We start from the raw sequence: 23,058 nt of genomic DNA, 5'->3' as shown, positions 1-23,058 counted from the left end.
TTAAAAAAAACATCAATTATAAAAATAAATAATATTTATTTTCAAAAATAAGTTTAAATTTTTCACAGGATTTAAAAATAATACAACTAAACTGTCCCAAAAACTTTTAGATTGATCGATCATTGTTCTTTCTATACTTCTTAAATTTGAATATTGAATTAATGCCATTTATCCAAACTTCCTGACTATTGGCCTTTGGTCTTTGAACTGCTCTCATCAAATATAAGTAGTTTTCATCAGAATTAGCAGTAACAGGCAATATTTTACAAAAGTTAATTTCAATTCATTGACTATTGCTGTGCATCAATTTAAAATTGTTAAGAATCAGGAAAATTCTTTAACCTAAAAAAAAAATTTTAAGTGTTTATAATTCTCTACTAACATGTAATAACTATAGACATGATAAATCTGGAGTTTTATTAACTATAAAAATATGAAATATGATAACTTTAAAAAAAATCACAATAAAACCTATTTAGTTACAAATTTAACTCTTTATATGTATTAATAACAATTTTTTTAATTTAGTTATATTTAACAATAAAAAAAAAAGCTCAAGACAAAAATTTTCTTAAAAAATGAGTGTACAAATTTTTGAATTTTAATCTAGATGAGAATAAAAGCTTTATTGTCAATCATTTTCGAATGGAAAACATCCCAAAAAATACTATGTATAATATACTGAAAAGAAAGGAAAACAATTAATTGGTCAAAAGAATGGTATTTCACAGCGTGGTAAAAATGATTCAATGTATTGCAACTGTACATATGTAAATTATTAATAAAAATACTAGTATTTGTTATCATAAAAAAACTAGAACACCTAAAAGAACACCTGCACAAAAAGCAGCTGTTCGTTTGAAAAGCTGTAGATTAGTTTCCATTCTTTGGAAAAAAATTATTGTTATTGACGAAGAATCATATTTGAAATACTTAGGCAACATGAATATTTCTAGAAACGCTGGATTCTACTATTCTAACATAAATTAGGCCTCATATGATGTCAGGTTGAAAAGAACAGAAGACAAATTTGAGCTAAAATTACTCAATTGTATGGTATTCTCCACGAAAGATATCTCTCAGCATCACATTGAAAATATACTTATTTTCAATGACTGCCAAGCAGTCATTAAAAAATGAGTAAATTTTAAAATGTCTTTTCAAATTAGAAAAATTTATTGAAAAATATCATAAAAATAAGTATCATTTTCTGGCCTGATCTTGCTTCATCACATTATCTACGTAAAGTACAAGGCTGTCTAAAATCAAAAAATATTGAATTTGTACCAAAAGTGAATAACCCTGCTAGTGTGCCAGAACTAGAAGCGATTGCAGATATTTGGTCTGAACTTAAAAGATTGGTGTACAATAAAAATTGGCAAACTGAAAATCTAACGGGTAATGCGGAAGTTATTGGACAAATCTGAATTGAATTATTTGAGCATAATAATTTTTTTTTTGTGGTTTTATGTATAGGCATAAACGTTGTATAAAATATATTTTTTGTAAATAAACCTAATAAAAAAAAAAAGAAATTGTAAATCATTTTGAAAAAGAACAATTTAGTCGAAGTACAATACATGATAATCTAAAAAGTCTTGAAACTGTTCAATCCTTTTCAGATAGAAAGCACCCTGTCATCCAACATCCTGGACTAGAGAAAAAAAAGCTGAATTAACAAGACTTGTCAAAAATTGAAAAGGGTTCAGTCAGAGAAAAATAGTTTTTGAATTTGGTGTAAATCAATTGACAATTGGTTGTCAGTTAAAAAAAATGAATACTAAATATAGAAAACTTGAGTTAAAAAAATGAATACTAAATATAGAAGACTCCAAAATACACTACAGAACAACAAATAAAGTCAAAGAAAAAAAGCAGGAAACTAGTTAACCAACTCTATAACACAAAATCACTTCTGGTCATTGATGATAAAAAATACTTTTGTTTTGCAGGGAACAACATGCCTGGAAATTCTGGACACTACACAAACAACAAAAAAACATGCCCAGAAAGTGTTTGTTTTATTGAAAAAGAGAAATCTCCAAAAAAATTATTAATGGGGATAGCCATATCTGAATGTGGTATGTCTGAGCCATTGTTTCGCACTTCCAAGGCTGTAGCAATTAATTCATTAATCTGTATTGATGAATGTTTGGAAAAACAACTTCTTCCATTCATTCATAAGTATCAAGGAGACTATTTATTTTGGCCAGATTAAGCAAGTTCTCGTTATTCTAAAGATACTTTAAATTGGATGGACCAATATGTCTATTACGTTGATAAAGAATATAATCTCCCAAATGTGCCTCAAGCATGACCAATTGAAAACTTTAGGGAACATTTGGCACAAAAGGTTTAGGAGGGAGATTGGCAAGCTTCAACAAAGCAAGTTTTGATTGATTGAATTAAATTAAAACTACAAGAAATTGATTTAAATTTTTTACAGTTGCTTATGAAAGGCGTCAGCAAAATTGAGATTAATTGCAGATGGTTATGTTTTTTCATTTAAAAAATAACTTATTTTTATTAAAAGATAAATACTTTATTCAAAAAAAATATAATAATTGGGTTTTTTTTCATTTATAATTAAGTTATTAATGTTTTTACTTTGTCCAATAACTTACGCATCACCCGATAGATAAACATAAAAAACATATTGAGCTTTCAATCAAGAAAATTGATATAAAACAAGTATATTGGCTAGCTGCTGCAACATTTACAAGGGTGGACACTGTTCGTTGTCATAGCATGAAAAACTTATAAATTCATTTAATTTTATTATTTAGACTTTTTTGTTATTATTCTTTTGAAATTAATAAAATTGATCATTCCAATAAAAAGTGATATAATTTTTAAGTTTGTCCAGATATTTAGTTATGACATGTTACTTGCTAAAACCTATTGCTAAAAAAGTCACTATAACTTATTTTTTAAAAAACAAAGATTTTTTATTATAATAATGTAGAGCTTTTTAATCTTTCTCAGTAAAGTTTAGACAAAAGTTATAAAAAGTAAAGTAAAGAACAGTAAAAAATTAAAAACTAGTAAAAGTAAGGTTAAATCGAATCATTGCTTTTTCAACTCAAAGCTTCTTTTTCTAAAAGTTTTTTCATTAGAGAGTGCAAACAAGATTTAAAAAACTAACGAACCTTAAAGTAGAGAAAATAAAGATTATTGAAACAAAAAGAACTAGAAAATTTTAGAAAGTTAAAAAAAATTTGTTTTTTAAGTTTAAAAAACTTCTTATAATTCTTGATGAAAAAAACACAACTTGCAAATTTTAATCATTTTAAATAAAAAATATGGTATTAAAAACTATTATATTTACAGATCTGTTAAGAGTGACAGGTCCTAAAAACAGAAGACAGTTAAATCCCCGGTCACAAGTTCCTGAAACTTTTAAAACAGAAGACTGTTGAAGCCTGGGTAACAAGTTCCTGAAACTTTTAAAAATAAAATAAATTTGTTCAGTTTCATCAATTAATAATAGGTAAAGTATAAAAAATTAAACATTTTTTAATTCAAATTAATTTTATGCGTCATATGGAAGTTGCAAATGTAGAATTCAATAAAAATTTCTTGATGATAAAATAAGAAAAATAGTTAATTGTGTCATAATAAACCTGTTTTTACAAGATATTATTTGACAATTGTTTCCGCAATTGTATATCAATGTTGCATGAATATATATATATATATATAAATATATATATATATATATATATATATATATATATATATATATATATATATATATATATATATATATATATATATATTTATATATATATATATATATATATACAACCCTCGGAATTAGGAAAAATGAGGTCGGCAATAATTTGCCGACCTCAAATTTTTTGAGGTCGACATTAGGTCGGCAAAAATTATTTGATACAAAGGTCTAACCATAAAACATTAAAATGAGGTCGGCAAACTTTTGCCAATCTCAAATACTTTCAGGTCGGCAGTTAGGTCGGCATTGCCGAATGCCGACCCTATTCCGAGGGTTGTATATATATAAACCATCATACATGTAGAATTCAACCAAGAATCATTATGACTAAATTCAAAATGTTATTACATTAAAATACAGTCATGTTTTCATTTAATAACTTATATATTATAAGTTATAACAAAATACAATATAAAATTTTATTCTAACAATGTGTTCAGATTAAATAGATCTTACTCCTTACACACATAAAATAATATTATCTTGCAATGTTAAAAAAGTTGCGCTAGTGTAATGTCAGCAATTTTAGTTTACAAGCTAAATATGTTTTTTAGGGTTTGAACCTTTTGTTAGAATAAAATATCCATAGTATGTTTATATCAGTATGTTTATAGTTTCAGTATTACCATATCTATTAGTTTAAGCAGCACCATTAGAAAAGCGCATTAAAAAAAATGCTTTTTTCAATGAGCGGTTTTAAGAAATAAAAAAGTTTATTAAAAAAATATTTAAAGAAATATTTTGTTTAGATTTAGTTAAACAAAAATAGAAAAATTTAGCAATCAATGCTAAAGAAGCAAAATAGCATAATTTTTTATGCATTTTAATTTTTTTTTAATATTAAAACAACTATATTCTAAAAAAAAAACCTTATATATTAATTTGTATCTTCCCAATATATAACTATCTTTAATGTTTGTATTTAATTTTTTATTTTTATACTGACAAATATTTCAACCTGCTAAAATATTTTTGAACTTGTGTTGAATGAGACCTATATCAGCACTACATTTCTTACAGTTTTTTTTTTTTAAATAAGATTTTTTTTTTTTTAAGTATTGTTTATATAAATAATAGTTCTTGTATTCCATATGTTTTGTGGCAAAAAAATAGTGTGATAAAATCAAAAAAAAATGAAGACAATGTTCTGCATTCTGTATGAGCTATTTGACAAGCTGTACATAGTGTAATTAAGTACATAGTTTCACAGCTTACTTTTGGAGGTCAATGTTGAGTAACAGTTATGCTATAATTATTAACTATTTTTTATCAAACTATCATAAAATCACAATTTTTTATAAATGTTTTACTATTTATAACTTTAAAATGTATTTTCACAAAATTATTTGTTTGCTGCTATACCCTGTTAAGCTTTTATGTGAAATTTTACTGAACAATTTGGCATCGATGCAGGTTGGAATGTAGAAAAATTGTGCTTTAACTTAATTCAACATTTAATTACTAGTGTACACCAATCTAGTTACCAGTGTAGACCAAAAGTTTTCTACATCACATATATATGTGATGTATGTAACATCATATCTTTTAAGCTATGCATTCCAAAGATAATGTATGCCATAAACACTACTATAAGATTAATCTATTCGAAAAAAATAAAATAACCTGAACAACAATGCTTTCCCCATTTCATTTCCTATTCCGAAATACCCAGAGAGTGGGGAAAAATTCATGCAGCTGATTCTTCCTAGAGTCTGCTTTTCAGTTGGCCAGTTTGAAAAGGTTGTTAATGAAGGTAAATGAACCTAAATTATTTGAAGATAAATGAACCTAAATTAGTCATTTTAAAAAAATTCAGTGAAACCTTATTTTTTATATAAACTTGTTTAAAAATAAATAACAGTTGATAAATTAAAAACATAAGTAACCATTCTAAGTGCATTTCTGGATTGAGGTGATGAGAATGTTAGAATTTCACTATAAAAATATATTGAAAAAAATTTTATTTGCATCAAAATCACATTTAAACTAAAAAAAAAAATTCTATAACATTTAAACTAATAAAACAAAAAAAAAGTTAATTTAATATTTAATGATTTTGTAAATAATCATACAGGACTTAATTAATAAAGTGTTACAATGTTGTGACAAAGGGGGAGATTGTCTAAAACCTTCAAAAATCATGTGATATAATTTATGGACAGCCAAGAAGTAAAAAATATGTGTATCAAAGCAAAGATTCATAATTTATGGATAAAAAATGTTTGTATTTTTTAATTTCAAGTTGTTGCAAGGGTCTAAACTCTTTTTCAAAGCAGGAGATATGAAGCCTGTTACTACCGTAGTAATACAAAGCATGTACTCTACTTGTTTCTCTGTGCAACAAGGATTTTTTAGGTTTCAGAGTCATTGGTATGTGTTTCAGAGTCATTGGTTTGTGTTTCAGAGTCATTGGTTTATGTTTTAGAGTCATTGGTTTGAAAATGGACTCTAACAACACTTATTAACAAAATTACAAAAAAGAATGTCACCAAAAAAATCCATTAAAGTATGAGCTAAGCATTTCTATTATTTGAAACAATTTTGTTAGAGATTTCATCAAAACAATTTTTGAGTAGTTGTTTCATCAAAACCTTTTTTGTTAGCAGTTGTTTCATCAAAACAGTATATTTTTTATTGTTTAAAAACAGTAATGATAAAGATTTAAGGGAGTTTCACAAAATCAATAGTTTACAATAATCTTCCAGTAATCACAAGATGTGTTTCAGATGTCTAATAAAACATATTCAAACATATTTTAAACATTTTTTCGAAGTGTCAAACAAGTCTTGTGTTTACTGGGTTATGACATCATCATAAAAATAATCATAATGTTTCATACCTAGTTGAGTTAAATAATATGCGATCAATTTTTGTGGTAAGGTTCAGTACTGCTTTTAATGGAGAAGGGTTTCTCTCAATAGAGCCTGTACCATTGTATACATTCACAACACCAGAGTTTGAACTAAAATATTTGATCAGCATAGCTTTAAAAAAATTTTATAGATACTTTGTAAAATTTATAACTAAAGCGCACTAAATTACACTCCTCTTAGTTGGATAAAATTTGAAAAATTGTAAGTTATTCTAAATAAAATGTAATAAAGGTTTTCATATGAACATATCATATGAACAATTCGTATCAACATATATGAAAAATTCATATGACCATATCATATAAACAATTTATATGAACATATCATATGAACATATCATATTAACAACTCATATGAACATATCATATAAACAATTATATGAACAATTCATATGAACATATCATATGAACAATTCATATGAACATATTGTATAAACAAATTAATTTAATAAAAATAATTTTTTTTTTTTTTTTTAATTACAACAGCCTTTGAAATTTGGTTTACTTTTAAAAAAAGTAAACCATATTTCAAAGGATGCTGCTTTGTTGTAAAGTAAAAAACAATTTTTTTGTTCTAATGTTCTTGCAAGAGTTCTTGCAAATCAGATATTATGTTGCAAGAGTTCTTGCAAATCAGATATTATATTGCAAGAGTTCTTGCAAAACAGATATTATGTTGAATAAGTTCTTGCAAATCAGATATGTAAAACTGCTCGTTCTATTAACATGTTTAAATTTAAAAATAACAGTTTAAAAAAATTACTCATAACTTTTTATTTTAATAAATTGTTAACTAAAAATAAATAATTTTCCATAAAATTAATTTTTTAGATTATTGAGACTTCTCAGATTCAGAAAATAATTTCAAATTTAATTAATCCCACAAGTTCTATTCAGATAAATCAAATAGTTTCTTGCTAAATTAACCGCATAATTGCTCTTTAAAATGATTTTTTCCAATCTAATACAAATTAAAAGAGATTTAAGAGGTCCGTGGTTTGAAGCCGGCTCTAGCCCAATAAGCAACATTGGTAAGGAAGGAGGGGGAACTTCCTAGTTAAATGTTCTTCCACGATGCTCTGTGATAAGAGCGTAAAGACGTTTGGAAGCACTTTTATAAACAAAAAACAATAAAAAACTTAGCATTAATAAACAACAAATTTTTTTATAACTCATTATTAACTCATATAAATTTCAATTTTTCTCAGGTTGACCAAGCAATTGTACATTACAATGTACAAAGGCATGCTTTAATTGCAGAACAAAGATCTATTTAGCTTTATTAAATTATTTCTATTTTGTCTTAAAAGTTAAAATTTCCTCCTAAATCACTTAAAGAACAAAAAAATCACTCACCCAACAGCAATATATGCACCATTATTTGAGACAGATAGACTTGTACTTTTTGTTGAACCATCATCAACAAATTTTTGTTGACATCTTCGACTTTTTAAATCCCATACATAAACCTGACCATCTCCTTAAAATAAAAATATTATAAGAAAAATTTATCATAAAAAACTGTGGTTAATGCTTAACAATGATAAACATACAATGATACTTCCATACTTCCTGTTGTATAAAGCTTTGATGAATCCGATGAAAAAGCAGCAGAAAGAACTTTTCCATTCATCTTAAGACTGTACATATACTGACTTGTCTATAGAAAGAATATTTGAAATTGAATTAAGCACATTAAAATTGAGGTAGCCTTCATATATATATATATATATATATATATATATATATATATATATATATATATATATATATATATATATATATATATGTATGTATATATATATATATATATATATATATATATATAAATATATATATATATATATATATATATATATATATATATATATATATATATATATATATATATATATATATATATATATATATATATATTTATATCTCACCTTAGATGAAACCATATTTATGTAACCACTTTCTCCAAGAAAAGCAATTATCTCCCCATCAGGGGAAACTTCAAAGTTTTCTAAACTTAAATCTTCCCTTCCTAAAAATATCAAAAATATCAATGATACAAAACCTTAAATAACTTGATGAAATAAAAAAATAAAAAAAATCTCTTATTTTGTTGAGGCAAAAAAATGCTATCCTAAAAAGTGTTATTTATTATTATTAGTGTTATGTAAGTGTTATTTAGTGTTATATTAAAGGAAATTTTGATAGCAAAAAAAAAAGTCCTATTCTACTAAAAAAAACAACGAATAAAAACAGAATAAAAACATTAACAATAAAATAGATATAAAACAATAAAAATAGAATAAAAACATTTTTGATACAATATCGCATGTTTTGAAAATAAAGTTTTCATAAAAATTGGTAAAAAAATGGTTAAATTTTCTAAGCTATTTAATTTATACTGAATTTTATCTTAACTATTCCAAAAAATTTTACAAATTTATATAATAAAATGAACCCTTTATGGTGAATATAAAATTAAAAATTAAAATAGAACTTCACATAAATATTTAAAATAAAATATAAAAGCGCTATAAAAGATTAAATTAAAAAAATATACATATAAAAATTGAATTATTAGGAAAATTAAAAAGAACTGATATAAATAAAATATTAAAACCTCTTAGTTCTGGAATCTTCAAAACCTGACCACTGTTCAAATCGTAATTATAAAAAAATTTTCGTCTTGAAGACAGCGCAATTCTATTTCCATTGCTTATAAAACGTGCACAGTATATAGGAAAATGATCAATAAATATGCTTTGCAATGAAGCATTCTCCCTACCATCAACCTAAACAAAAAATATACTTTATAAGCAAAAAACAATTGTTTTTCTTTTAAAAAATGTGCATTAAACTTTAAAAGTTTTAATAGTAAAATCAAAAGATTTAAATAAACTTTAAAAAATATTAAGAAATTTTATTAAATGAATCAATATACAAATTATTAAAAACAACAATTTATAAGTTAATATACCTGAAACATATTTAATCTTTTGTTTAATGATGATGTGAAAGCAATTTTAGCAGTCGGATGGAATTGCAAAGAGGTTATACAAGCATTTGATGGTTGAGTTGAATTAAGATCTTTTACACGAACAATGTCTATAAACCCTTTTGAAAGCTTCTCAGACTTTTTCAGCAAAGATCTGCTTGAATTTGATACTTAAAAAAAAAACTTTCTTTTAACTAAGGATAAATCTCTGAAATCATTTTTGGGACTTCATTCTGCTTTTAACAAATAAGTATAATGCGACCTTGAAATTATTTGTGCCAGTACATTTTTTCTTTCGTGTGTTGACTTTTTCACATCATTTTCTAGTCATACTTTATGATTAAAACATGCAATGTTTTTCAGATTATTGCTTTAACCCATATATACTGATTAAAATAAAAACTAATGATTACAATATGACAATCTGGGTAATATCAAAGTAAAGCAACTGTTGTTAACATCTGGATGATGACTAGAAAACAGTTTATAACTGTACATTGATAGCTCGATACCTTATAATTGTACATTGATAACTCAATACCTTATAACTGCACCTTGCGCAGAAGAATACTTTAATAATATTAAGTTTTATGAAGATGTTAAAATGGTCAAATATTTAAAAAGAATTATGACAAATTTTTGTAGCGTTGATAAAAATAAAAGATTTCAGAAATAATCTTAACAAAATTATGGAATTAAATTAAAAAAAATACAATTTTCATAAAATCAACAAATTTTAACTAACCTTAAAAGTATTAAGAAATGAAAATTCAGAAGAAAAAACTTTATAAAAAAGCAAAATTACTTTTCATTTTACAAAGATTGTATGTATATGCAGACAATTTGGGACAATTTTAATGAAACTTTTTTAATCCTTCAATTTCAGATTTACATTTGTTTGTTTTTTATTTATTTTTATATTAATTTAGTTTTTTAGTACATTACATACATGTACATACACATACATATGTACATACGTACATTAAACCCAGATAAGAAACTACATTATATAGTTAAACTGACAAGAAGTGAAAAATATAATAAACTTACAATAATCATCGTCATTACTTTCTTCATTCCCCAAAAAATGTTCATCGTTTAATTCAGCCCATAAAGGAACTGGCTGCACTTTCTCAAAACTAAATATATCAATCAAAAGTATGTTTCCAAAACAAATAAATGAGGGTATGAGTTTAGGCAGCTACAATATAGACAAAGACATTTTATTACATTAATTTTTTTTTCCATTATGTTTTATTTAAAAATTGGCTCTTAACAACTCACCATACGTCAAAACCATTAATTTCAATTGAAGAAACTAATAATAATTTTTTTTTTTTAAAATAGGCAAATTAATAGACAGGCATATATTTTTTTAAAACTTTAGAATTTTTTTATTTTTTTTTAAACAAAAATAAAAACATTCTGAACATTTTTATTTTTATTTTTTTACTATTTACATACATCGACTGACAAATAGGTAAAACAGGGGAGGAGTGTTGCTACATCAACTGAGAGTTTTGGTTTGGGTAGACTATCTATAAATTAAAAAAAATAAATCGTACAAACATAAAATATTTTAAAACTTTTTTAAAGTTTTAAAATATTTTATGTTTTAAATTAACTTTTAAAAAAAAACACAAAGTTTACATTTTATGGTAAATGGTTTATTTTATTAAATGCCTGTTATTACAAGCATTTATTTTGTAAAATTTGTTTGATTTATTTTATCTACTCTTTTCGAGGTGACAAAATTGCAATGATTATGGGTTAAAGTAGAAAAAAAGTTTTTAACGTTCAATTCTAACGTTGATAAGAACTTTTTTGTTTTACTTTATAATTATTTATTAGTAAAGACTTTTTCTAGCAGTTTTTTCTTATAGTAGTTTTTCTTTCACTCAATGTTTTTTAGTAGTTTTTAAAATGAAACATTTTAGCTACTTAAAACTCCTATAAATTAATTACATTTTCATTAACGATTTCTTTCATGATATGTGTTATTTGTATGCGCATAAAACTAATTTTTTTATTAGCACAAGCGTACTTAAACATAAGTTATTATTAATCATTTTGACTATTTCACCTAAAAATCTAGTGTAATTCATTTTAATATTTTTTAATATAAATTAAATTAGGTTATAAACCCTATTTAAATAAATATTGAAATACCTTTCTTTTATTTAAAAAAATGCCAGTTTTTTTTTTGCGCTGGCAAAGTGACAAATTCTAATTGTTTAAACAAAAATAAAAAAAGATTCAGAATATATAATAAGGCAAATGATGTCTTCTTTTTACTTAGTAGTTTGTCAAAAAAATCATAATTTTATTTAGTTCTTGCACAAAACAGGAGGGCATTTGTCACCTTAAATATAAGATTCTATAAAAAGTAAATATAACATTCTATAAAACTTGCATAATATTTATATGATCAATAAATAACACTTATTTCAAAATAACAAAGCAAATATATAAAAGATACATTAATTTAAAATTATCCTGATAATTGATAAAAACAACTTGCACTAGAAAAATATAGAAATCAAAAATATATATAGATTTTTTTTTAATTGTATTATCAATATTTTTTGGAGTTTAAAGAAAAATTATACAAACAAATATGATTTTCATATAAATGACGTCAATTGAACAAGCATGAAATAAATTATTAAGCCTGCAGATTGCGGCATAAATTAAGACTCTGAGAACCAAGAAAAAATAGAGAAAACGATCTTAGAGTAAAATGATTTAGTTTTGATGATATGCAATTATTATTTAGTTTTATTCAAAAAAATTTAGCCCTAATATTTTTTTTTAAACATTTACTTTTATATAAACACAACTTGTCTTGGTGATCCCATTGGAGAATCCCAAAAAGAGAAGAAAAATCTCAAAAACGAAATATGGGAATTAAAAAAGGCAATTGACTTTGTAAGCAACAAGTATGAAACAACTCTTACCAAATTAAATGACCTGATTAAAACAACAAAAAATGTTTAACAACCATAAAATATTAGGTTTAATAAAAACGACAATGTGAAAGATTACAGAACTTAAAGATCGAATTCATAGAAACAGCCTAAAGTTTAATGGAGTTGAATAAAGTGAGTACGAATCATGGGAAGACAGCAAGAAAACAATTTAAGAAGTGTTAAAATTTAACTTTAGTTTTACATGATATGTAAAGAGATTGAAAGGGTACATCAAACATAAAGTAATGAAAACAGAGTTTAAAAAAGCAGAACAATAGTAGTACAATTTCCTAACTACAAAAAAAGAAGCATAGTTTTAAAAATATTTATCAAATTAAAACTTTGGAATGAAAAAGTATTTGCTAACGAATAGTTTAGCAAATGAACAATCGAAATAAGAAAAAAAAAAGTTTTTTAATGCATTTAACTTTTTTTCAATGTAACAACTTAGTGCACTAATACAGATCTAGATCTAAACTATTTTAATAATGAGCTTTGCACAACAAACCATTCTTCCTACTTCTATAACGAAGAAAGAAAAGAAATTCTTGCATGTGATTATTTAAATGATATTCATTTTAATATTAAAAGTCTGAAATTTTTTTTGAAAATTTGTGTATTTTAATATAGTAAACCCCAAAAGTTTCTAGTACAATTTGTGTAACTGAAACATAATGTGAACTTGATGATGCAAAATCTTATTTAAATCTTCATTTTTTAGATTTTAATAAGTTTCCACTAGCATCTAAGGCAAAAAAACCGGGAGTTGGTGTTCTTTTTAATACAACAGAAAACTTGAGGTTTATTATCAGTCCTGATATGAGTTTTTCTGAAGACAATAGAGAGTTTTTAATGGTTGAACTTTTAAGCAATAGCATTAAAAACATATTTATAAGCTGCTGTTATTGCCCACCATCTGGCTATATTGAAAACTTTAACACATTTTTGTATGATAATATTTTAGAAAAATAAGTTTATGTCACCCATTTGTTAGTTAGTTTTTTTCTTTAAAAGTTTTAAAGAAAAAAACTAACTAACAAATGGGTGACATAAATTTAAAATGTTTTAAATACAATGGTAATACTAATATAAAAAAAAATTATGATGCTTATTCTAACACAGAGTGCTTCCGTTGATTAACAAACCAACTTGAATAACCTCAATGTTTGCTACTTTAATTGACAACATTTTACCAACTGATATTTTTAATCAAATTCTAATAAAAGATATAATAAAAGTGACATTTCCAATCATTTCTTTATTTTTATTTTTTCTCTATCAATATTGACAAAAAATTAATATTCTTGTCTTAATAAGAAGCCAACACTCTCTGATTGCCTGGAGGGGGCATTTGAGCTTGAAAAGAATCTTACTTCTGCTAGAGTATGGGGCTCTCAGTGGCTGATGAACTTTAACTCAGATAATACTTAATTTTTTTCAGCTTATCATTATTGCAATAATCTAGATCTTCGTATATTTATGAACGGTAAAGTACTTAATGAGTTTCGATCTTTCCTGGAAACCATATATCAAATCCATTGCAAAATTAGTATCTAAAAAGGTTGCATCACTTTATCATGATTGCCACTTCTTACTCCAGATTCTATTCTACATCTCTATAAATCTCAAATCTGTCCTTCTATGGAATACTGTGGCCATATCTGAAGTAGATCTTTGAATGATCCTTTTTCTCTTTTAGACAAGATGCAAAAACACATTGTAAACATAGTTAGACCTGCTCCTGCAGCCAACCTTCAACCATTGTCACATCATCCTAATATTGCTTCACTTTCCCTTTTCTATAAATACTATAATAGAGATGCTGCTCTAAAAAGCTAGCATCTCTTGTGCCATCTACTAAAATTTATTAAGAAGTAAATTAGAGTTTAAAAATATAGAAATATATGTATTTAATAAATAGTAAATGTAAGTATAAAATTATAATATATAAAGTACTATAAATTTTTTCTAGCCCCAGCTATCAACGCCTGCTAAATCTTATAATTTTGCCAGGGCCGAGTTTGCAAAAGGTCTCATTTTTAGCCAGGCCTAAGCCCGGTCACTTCCCTTCTTTTTTGATACTACAAACATATTCTTCTTAAAGTTTTTATATGTGCAATAATTCATCAAAATTTCCCCTATCAATTGCGATAGCTACAATTACACCTATATTTAAAGGTGGTGAATCATCAAATGTCAAATAAGTAATTATACCAATATCTGTTCTTTTTGTTTTTACAAAAATTTTAAAAATTATTTTTTTCAATTAAATATCTAATCATATAGCTGTTTATGATATACTTTACAAGAAACATTACAGTCAGGTTTGGCATCTTATTTATAAACTTATTGAAGGCTTTTGACACTATTGACCATGAAATACTGTTTAGAAAACTTAAATATTATGTATCATCAGTAGAGTTTTAATGCCACTTAAAAGATATTTAAAACATCACAAACAATTTCTCCACATCAAAGGATCTTCATCATATGATTTTTGAAATATAACTATACAAGAATCTATAACCTATAAAGTCTCAAAATTAACAACAACTGTATTTGTTGATGATGCAAACTTATTGCTAATTAGTGATAAAATTGAAAGACTTTTTTATAATATGAATGTGGAGTTATCAAAAACCCCTGATTGGTTCAAATCAAATAAAATTTCATTCAATATTGATAAAACTAAATGAACACACTTGGAAGTAAAATTTGAACTTTTGCCCAAATTTTATTTCCAGGTGATACATTAAATAAAAAGACTTATGTCTAAGAACTTTCTAGGTATTATTTTAAATGGGAAAGATTCACACTTATGTCAACACTAATGTAGTTTTTTATAAGTAAGTTTTCAAATTATTAATAAATAAATTATTTAAAATATTTAAATAATGATTAAAAATTAATTAATAAATAATTAAAAATCTTATTATTTTTACTGAGATTTAAGTCGCTCTTGATACTTCAATCCATTAACTTGATCTTCATTTGCAGATTTCTTATATCGTTTTAATGATTTTATGTCTAAACTAATGCTAAAAATGAAAAAATATATAATGTAAACAAAAATATATAAAATTCATAAATTTATATAAACACATATCAATTTTAATTTTTATAAAAACTGAATAAGTAAAGGTTTGTAATTTGGGATATTTTGAACATCCAAGGGTGTTGCTGCTACATTGACTAAGATTTTGAGTTGGTGTTTTTTTAATTATCCTTTTTTTTTTTCTTTTTCAAAAAGAATTTTATGGATTTAGGTGGGTAAAAAATTAAAGTAATCTAAAAAGTTAAATCATGGAAAAGAGTTTCATTGAACTATAATGCAATGTGAACTGCCACATTCACAAGACAATTTTGATTGTCGCAATTTTGATTGTTGACTGATAATTGGTATCGCAATGTTGATAAATAAATTCATAATAAGTAGTAGGATAGTGGTAGAACTTTCAGCTAACAATTAAGATGTTCATTTTTAACTCTGCGCAGAGAAACAGGTTTAAAGCTTAAATCAGTGCCAAAACAGCATTGATTGTGATCTTCCAAAAGCAAATTTAATCAAATTACTGAACCAACAAAATAAATTAATTTAATCAAGTTACTGAACCAACAAAATAACTAAAATTTATTTTGTGACTACTTTGACAAAAAATTTTACAAAATTTTTTTAATTGATAAACAAAAAAAACTGACAATCTATATTTACTTTAAATTAAAATTTTTAATTTAATTAAACGATAAACTAAAAATTGTAACATATTTAGCAAAATATAGATTAATGGTAACTTTAGAATCACGGTCGCTCCCAAAGGCTGCATATTTTTAATTTACCGATTTGCATTATATAATAGGCTAGAAAAGCTAAAATAAAAAATAGAATTTTTTATAAACCATTATTTAAAAGAAACCCTCTTTTCCATGAAACAATTCATCTTGCTTAAAGCAGCTTCCCCTTGACAAAACACATCCTTACATAGTAAAACTGACACAGTAAAAATTATTGCAGTGTGGCAGGTAAGTGCTGCCTTTTTCACCCTTTTACCAGACTTAGTGCAAACAGATTATTTGTTCTAATCATTAACACAGCTTACACTATGAAAGATTCAACAACAAGGAGGCATTACAACAGCAGTTCAATCGTTTTTTTTTCTCTTTTAAACAAAAAAAAAAGCAAAAAAATATATGTTTTCTATAAACATTTACTAATAGAATTACTTTTTATGAAAAACACAACACAATTCAAAACACAACACAACTTAATTTTTCACTTTTATATATATATATATATATATATATATATATATATATATATATATATATATATATATATATATATATATATATATATATATATTAACATTTTTTGTGCCACAAAACTAGAATATTTATCCCATATTCCTCCTTACTACGTTCACAAACTCTATAACCCTCACCATTCCTGTAAAATTTGGTCTAATTTATGAGTAGCTTTTAATAACATAAACAGACAAAAAATTAATAAACAGCTTGCGACTAAATCTATATATAAAGTTTGTAATTAGAATAAGTAAGTCTAGTCATTAGAAAAGAAAGTAGGAAAAGTATATTCCTCTTACTGCTAAATTTATTCCTTTGCTTTTCTTATATTTATTTTATTTTGGAACCCCGCTAAAATCATGACCAAATTATACACATTTTGTGAATGCTATAGCTCGCAGCCAGAGCAAAAATTACGGCAGTATGATGTAGTTTCTTGTTTTATATTTAGTTTAAATATCGCCCATAAAGTACGTACGCTCAGAGGGGAAGAGGGGATCTGCAGATGGCGTATTTGCGATAGGAGGGTAGTGGGTTGATTACATATGAAAGGAGACTCTAAATCAAAAAAAATATCATAAAATGTTAGATAAATAGGTTAACAGCGTAGTTACTTTTAGTCAGGTGGAGGGTACTCAAAAAAGTGTATTGCAAAATGCGGGGGAGGGGGGGTCGATGAAAAAAAAGGGTACGTACTTTATGGACGACCCCTCAGTTCAATTGAAATGGTTTATTCAAGTTACTCATTTTATATTAAGTTTATACACCAATACAGTTTACTACAAATATTTGTTTTATATTAAATTTATTTTATTTAAGTTATATGATTTAGTGATGTTATTTGTTTCGTTTTTAGTTCATATTTATTTTTTATTTTATGCAGCTTCTTGAAATTATTCATTTTACTTTTTGTTTATATTTAAATTAAGCCTATACGTTGTGTTGCAGCTGTTCATTTTATAATTAGCTTATATATAATTAAATTTAATTAACATGGTTTATTGGAAATATTTGTTTTATATTTATCTAATTTATACAGTTTAGTTAAAATATTTGTTTTATGTTTGATTTTTATTTAATTTTAATTAATTTATACAGTGCAGTCCAATTCTTTAGTTTAAATTAGTTTATGCTTAATTTGAACGCATCAGGCCTGTAGTAATTTGATACATGGGAAGGGTAGGTATCACACTTTCAACCAAAACTTCCCACTAACAAGAAAGAAACAACAGAACTTTTTCCTGAGTTAATGTAAGAACCTGGAATAATAAATAAATAAACAAATTAGTGTGAGGTTGCAAAGAATGTGACATAATGATTGTCCCACTGTTTACTTATTGAGGTGTTATAAATTTAAACTTATAAAAATGCAAAAAATTCTGCAAAAAATCTGATGAAGCTAATATTAGAAATAACATTATCCTAATCATAATTTCAAAATACCAAAACAATAATTGTAAAATCCTTTATTTCAAGGGTGCCAAACTTTAAAAGTTACCTGTTGAGTGCAGAAGATCAGGGAACAAAAAAAAAATGCAGAAAAATAAAAATAAAAGAACTATTACCTTTATTTTTGTTACTATTATTATGGTATTTGTATTTAACAAAGCTTTTTATACATAAATACATAAACAACAATAGTATGACCATGAAACATATATACTGCATAAGTAACAACTTTAAATTAGCAATGAAAATGATAATTATAAAAATTATCCAATATTGTATGGCTTTACAACAACTTGTCATACTTATCTTTTATAATAATTGCTTAAACCAAGAAAAACATACTAAATCTCTATTGCCTCTATACATAATTACATACAAAATCTTTAAACACTTACCAAACCTCTTTATCATCTTCATCAACCCATGCTGGTTTTAATTCTTTTTTTTTATTCAGTTGAATTGGAAATGATTCCTTAAAAATTTTTTCAAATATATATACACACATATATATTATATATATGTGTATTACTATTATATATGTATTACTATTATATGTATTATACATATATGTATTACTATTATGTATACATATATGTATTACTACTATTATGTATTACTAGTATTATTATTAGTAGTATATGTATTACTACTATTATGTATACATATATGTATGTTATACATATATGTTTTACTATATGTATTATACATATATGTATTACTATTATATATGTATATATAATACATATATAATACATATATTCAACTATATATATATAATACATATATGTATACATATACATATATAATACATATATGTATATATTTACACATATATATATGCATATATATATGCATATACATATATATATATATATATACACACACACACACACACACACACACACACATATTTATATATATCAAGTAGTAAGCAACTGGGGTTGAAATTCAGCTGGGGTCAAGACCAGGTTTGATAAAATATACCTGAGGCCGGGTTTGTGACCGGGGCTGCATAAACATTTATACACCCTAAAATTATTTTTTTATTCAAAATTCATGTTATATTGTATATATATATATATATATATATATATATATATATATATATATATATATATATATATATATATATATATATATATATATATATATATATATATATATATATATATATATGCATATATAAACATCATTATAATCAACATGATCATCATAATCTAGAGCATTTTCTTTCCTTAACTAAAACTCATTCATAAAATATGTAAGGCACTTTCTTCAAGCTTTCTTACTTCAACGACTACCATTTTCTCTTGAACCATACCTGCTACATGCTGATACCTAAATCACTAAATCTTCTCTCTCAAATGTTGTTTGATACAACATTTTTTTCAAACCACACATCCATCTGATCATCTTCTCTTTTGGCAAGTACTACACCAAATAAATACTAAAGTTAATATAAATATGTAAAGATACTGTATGCCACTATCTTAATAAATAGCAAACATATATGTTTATATCCATACTATGTATACATAAATGCACATCTTGGAAGTTTTTATTCCTTTTTACAAGAACATTTCTCTTAAGAAAAAATGTCCTTTTATAATTGCAAGAAGCCAATATAAAAAGGTCCTGTCTGATGTTAAACTCTGTTATTCTCAGTTTGCTAAATCTTGTATCTTATCTCAGATGTTAGGTTCTAGAGACTTTTGGAAAGTCTTCAACAGTGTCATTAACTAAAGTAAGCCTAAAATTTAATCTCTAATTTAAGGGTCTGATCTTTTTACTTCTCCCTAGAACTTTTCCTCTAACTTTTCTTACCAACTTTTCCTCTTACTATCATACCAATTAAACAGATTAACCCATTGTTAAGCATCCAAATTAACCAGGCTTCCAATGCTAAAGTTAATTCTCAATTAAATAATTCTACAGTTTGTGCTTCAGACAAGATTTCCATAATAGTCTTAAAAAAGTATTCTTCTGTAACAGCTTGCAGTTAAGGCTTGCAGTGGCTTGTGAATTTTAATTGTTTTAATGGTCAATTTCTAAATCAGGACTTAAAATTCACAATTTTTGTTAGACAACATAATTTATTTCTTTACTGCAAAAAAATATTGCAATGTTGTTGGCATTCCTATATTTACAAATAACAATTCTCTTACTCTTAGACAAAGTCTAAAAGCACATTGTAAATATAATTAGACCTGCTTTATCTACCAAGCTTTAGCCACTCTCCCATTGTTGCTATCATCTCTATTACAATAAACCAAAATTCATTCTTGTTTGGCTTCTTATTCAACAAGTTGCATCTTTTTACTGTCTGTCCCTTCATGCTATGAAAACTTTTATTAATCCAGTTTTTTCCTTGCACATCAAAAAAACCTTTCCCATCTTCATGTTTTCCTTGCACATCAAAAGTCTTTCCCACTTTCATGTTTTCCTTTTATTTTTAACCTAAAACTTTTTAAGTCTTCAGTTAGCCATTTCCTAGCTTATAAAGTAGCTTTTTAAAGTTTTTAAAGTAACTCATAACTTATTAGTGATTGCTTGCAACTTTGTTAGAAGTAAATTAGAGTTTAAAAACTTTTAAATATATGCCAGTATTTCATAAATAGTATATCTAAGCATAAAATTTTAATATAAAAATATAATAAATTTTCTTCTAGCCTAGTCTATCAACCCATGCTAATACTTATAATTTTGCAAGGGCTGCGTTTGCAAAAAGTCTCTTTTTTAGCTGGGGCCACTGCCCCGGTCACGTACTAACATCAAGCCTTCTTGGGGGATATGTCTTTTCAGTTTATGGTTTGTTTATTTTTAATAATTAAAAATTGAATTGAAGGTTGTAGCAAAAATAATGGCACAAATGATTGAGGAAATGAACAATAGCCATTTGCTCTACTATTACAGTGTGATGGAAAGCACTAATAACCTAACATGTATATCATAAAGGATGTTTGCTTTAAGAAAACTCTTTTTAATTCCAATAATTCTCAATAGTTTTCTCTCTGTAGACATCTTGCTTCTCCATTCAGAATGTCTTGTTCAAAATTCAGTATTCTATCTTCAACAATTTAAGTTCTGAGTCTAATTTGTTTAACAGCTTATTTTCTATATTTTTGAATTAAAATCTAATTTAGCTGCACTTGCTGAATATAAAATTTATATTTTTTATTAGAAAAAATAAAAAAAAGTGCAAACAATTTACACGACTGAATAAGTAAGGTTATGTAAGTTAAATTTTTTGAACAACAATTTAATAATAAAATTTATATTCACTATTCAAAATTAAATGATTTGTAACTAGTTTCAAATTATTTATTAATATGATTTTAGTTGCATGGTATAGAAATTAAGGTGCCATTCTTATATTTAATCTGTATGCAAGTCTTATATTAAGTCAGACTCAACAACATTTATTTACTGGCTACCCCAGTAAACACTTTATACACATCCTAACCTGAAAATTAAATTATTATCAATATTTTGAAGTATTACCTGATACTGATCATTTAAGCTCATCTTATCAGAGGGTACATCAGGAGTAGTACTAATTGTAAATGCTAGTAAATCAGAACTCTCTTCATTATTATTTGAGATTGAACTAATTTTATCTGGAGAATTGCATTCTTCAATAAGCTTTTCCTTTTTTTCACCAAAAAGAAACAACTCAAGCTCTGCTTCTTCATTGTCTGATTCATGTCTTGTTTTATCTAGATTCTTGCGAGACTTTTTTTCTAATGGCACAGCACTTTTTTCTTTAACAAAATTTTGATTTCTTTTTCTCATTCTTTCTAACTAAATAACAGTATTGACTTAATTTAAGTATTATACAGTATATTTTGTTATTAAACTAATATTTAAAATGCAATTATAATTTGAAACAATAATAATAAACTTTGAAAATAATTAAAATAAAGTTATTTAAATTGTAGAAACAGATATGTTTTTGCAAATCAAGTTATTTGTATTACAAATATTTAATTGCACTATTGTAACCCGAATATTTTATAACTACAATTTTAAAATGAAATCACAAAATGTAAACTAAATTAATATAAACTAATTAAATCAAAATAAAGATTAAATCAAAAATACAAAATAAATTTATAATAATAAATTATATAAATAAATTAAATTTAAGAAAAAATTACTGCTGAAAGTGAGATATTTTTCTCTGTTAGGATATATCTGTTAAGAGATATCTTAAAATTGAATAATAATAAACTTTTTTAAGTTGCAACATTTTAAAAATTTAAATGTATGTGTGTGTGTGTGTGTGTGTGTGTGTGTGTGTGTGTGTGTGTGTGTGTGTGTGTGTGTGTGTGTGTGTGTGTGTGTGTGTGTGTGTGTGTGTGTGTGTGTGTGTGTGTGTGTGTGTGTGTGTGTGTGTGTGTGTGTGTGTGTGTGTGTGTGTATATGTGTGTGTGTGTGTGTGGATGTGTGTGTGCGCGTGTGTGTGTATTTACAAACATAACTGGTCCTTTAATTCTGCAACCATTCAATTGCAAAATTCTTGTCAATTTTTGGGTCAGATGCTTTCCTAATGACATACTCAAATTAAATTTTTATTTAATTTACAGGCAAGTTTTTAAAATTAAACTCAAATATATATAATTGTATTACTTTGTAAATCAAGTTACAGGTTGGTATTATAACTAGCTCATATTATAGCAAACTGGCTTCCTAATAAAATAGAAAACAACAATAAAAAAAAACAAATTGTAAAATAATG

The 23,058-nt window shown here is 25.2% G+C and overlaps 1 protein-coding gene across 1 annotated transcript; it reads right to left on the bottom strand.

The window, feature by feature from the left end:
* Positions 1–16: 16 nt before the first annotated feature.
* On the bottom strand, positions 17–22,156 carry LOC100200494 (U3 small nucleolar RNA-associated protein 18 homolog). Its single transcript, XM_065812956.1, has 13 exons — positions 21,822–22,156; positions 18,716–18,792; positions 15,512–15,607; positions 10,651–10,739; positions 9,583–9,770; positions 9,226–9,397; positions 8,537–8,637; positions 8,178–8,268; positions 7,965–8,088; positions 6,576–6,698; positions 5,623–5,671; positions 5,360–5,499; positions 17–342 (listed from the first exon to the last, which is right to left on the bottom strand). The coding sequence occupies exons 1-13, from the start codon at positions 22,110–22,112 to the stop codon at positions 318–320; spliced, it is 1,566 nt and encodes a 521-aa protein (XP_065669028.1). The 5' UTR covers positions 22,113–22,156; the 3' UTR covers positions 17–317.
* Positions 22,157–23,058: the final 902 nt, after the last annotated feature.

Source organism: Hydra vulgaris, chromosome 12, assembly GCF_038396675.1.
Source record: "Hydra vulgaris chromosome 12, alternate assembly HydraT2T_AEP".
In the NCBI taxonomy this organism is placed as follows: Eukaryota; Metazoa; Cnidaria; class Hydrozoa; order Anthoathecata; family Hydridae; genus Hydra; species Hydra vulgaris.
The sequence above is the reverse complement of the archived record's forward strand: the minus strand, read 5'-3'. Positions and strand labels throughout refer to the sequence as shown.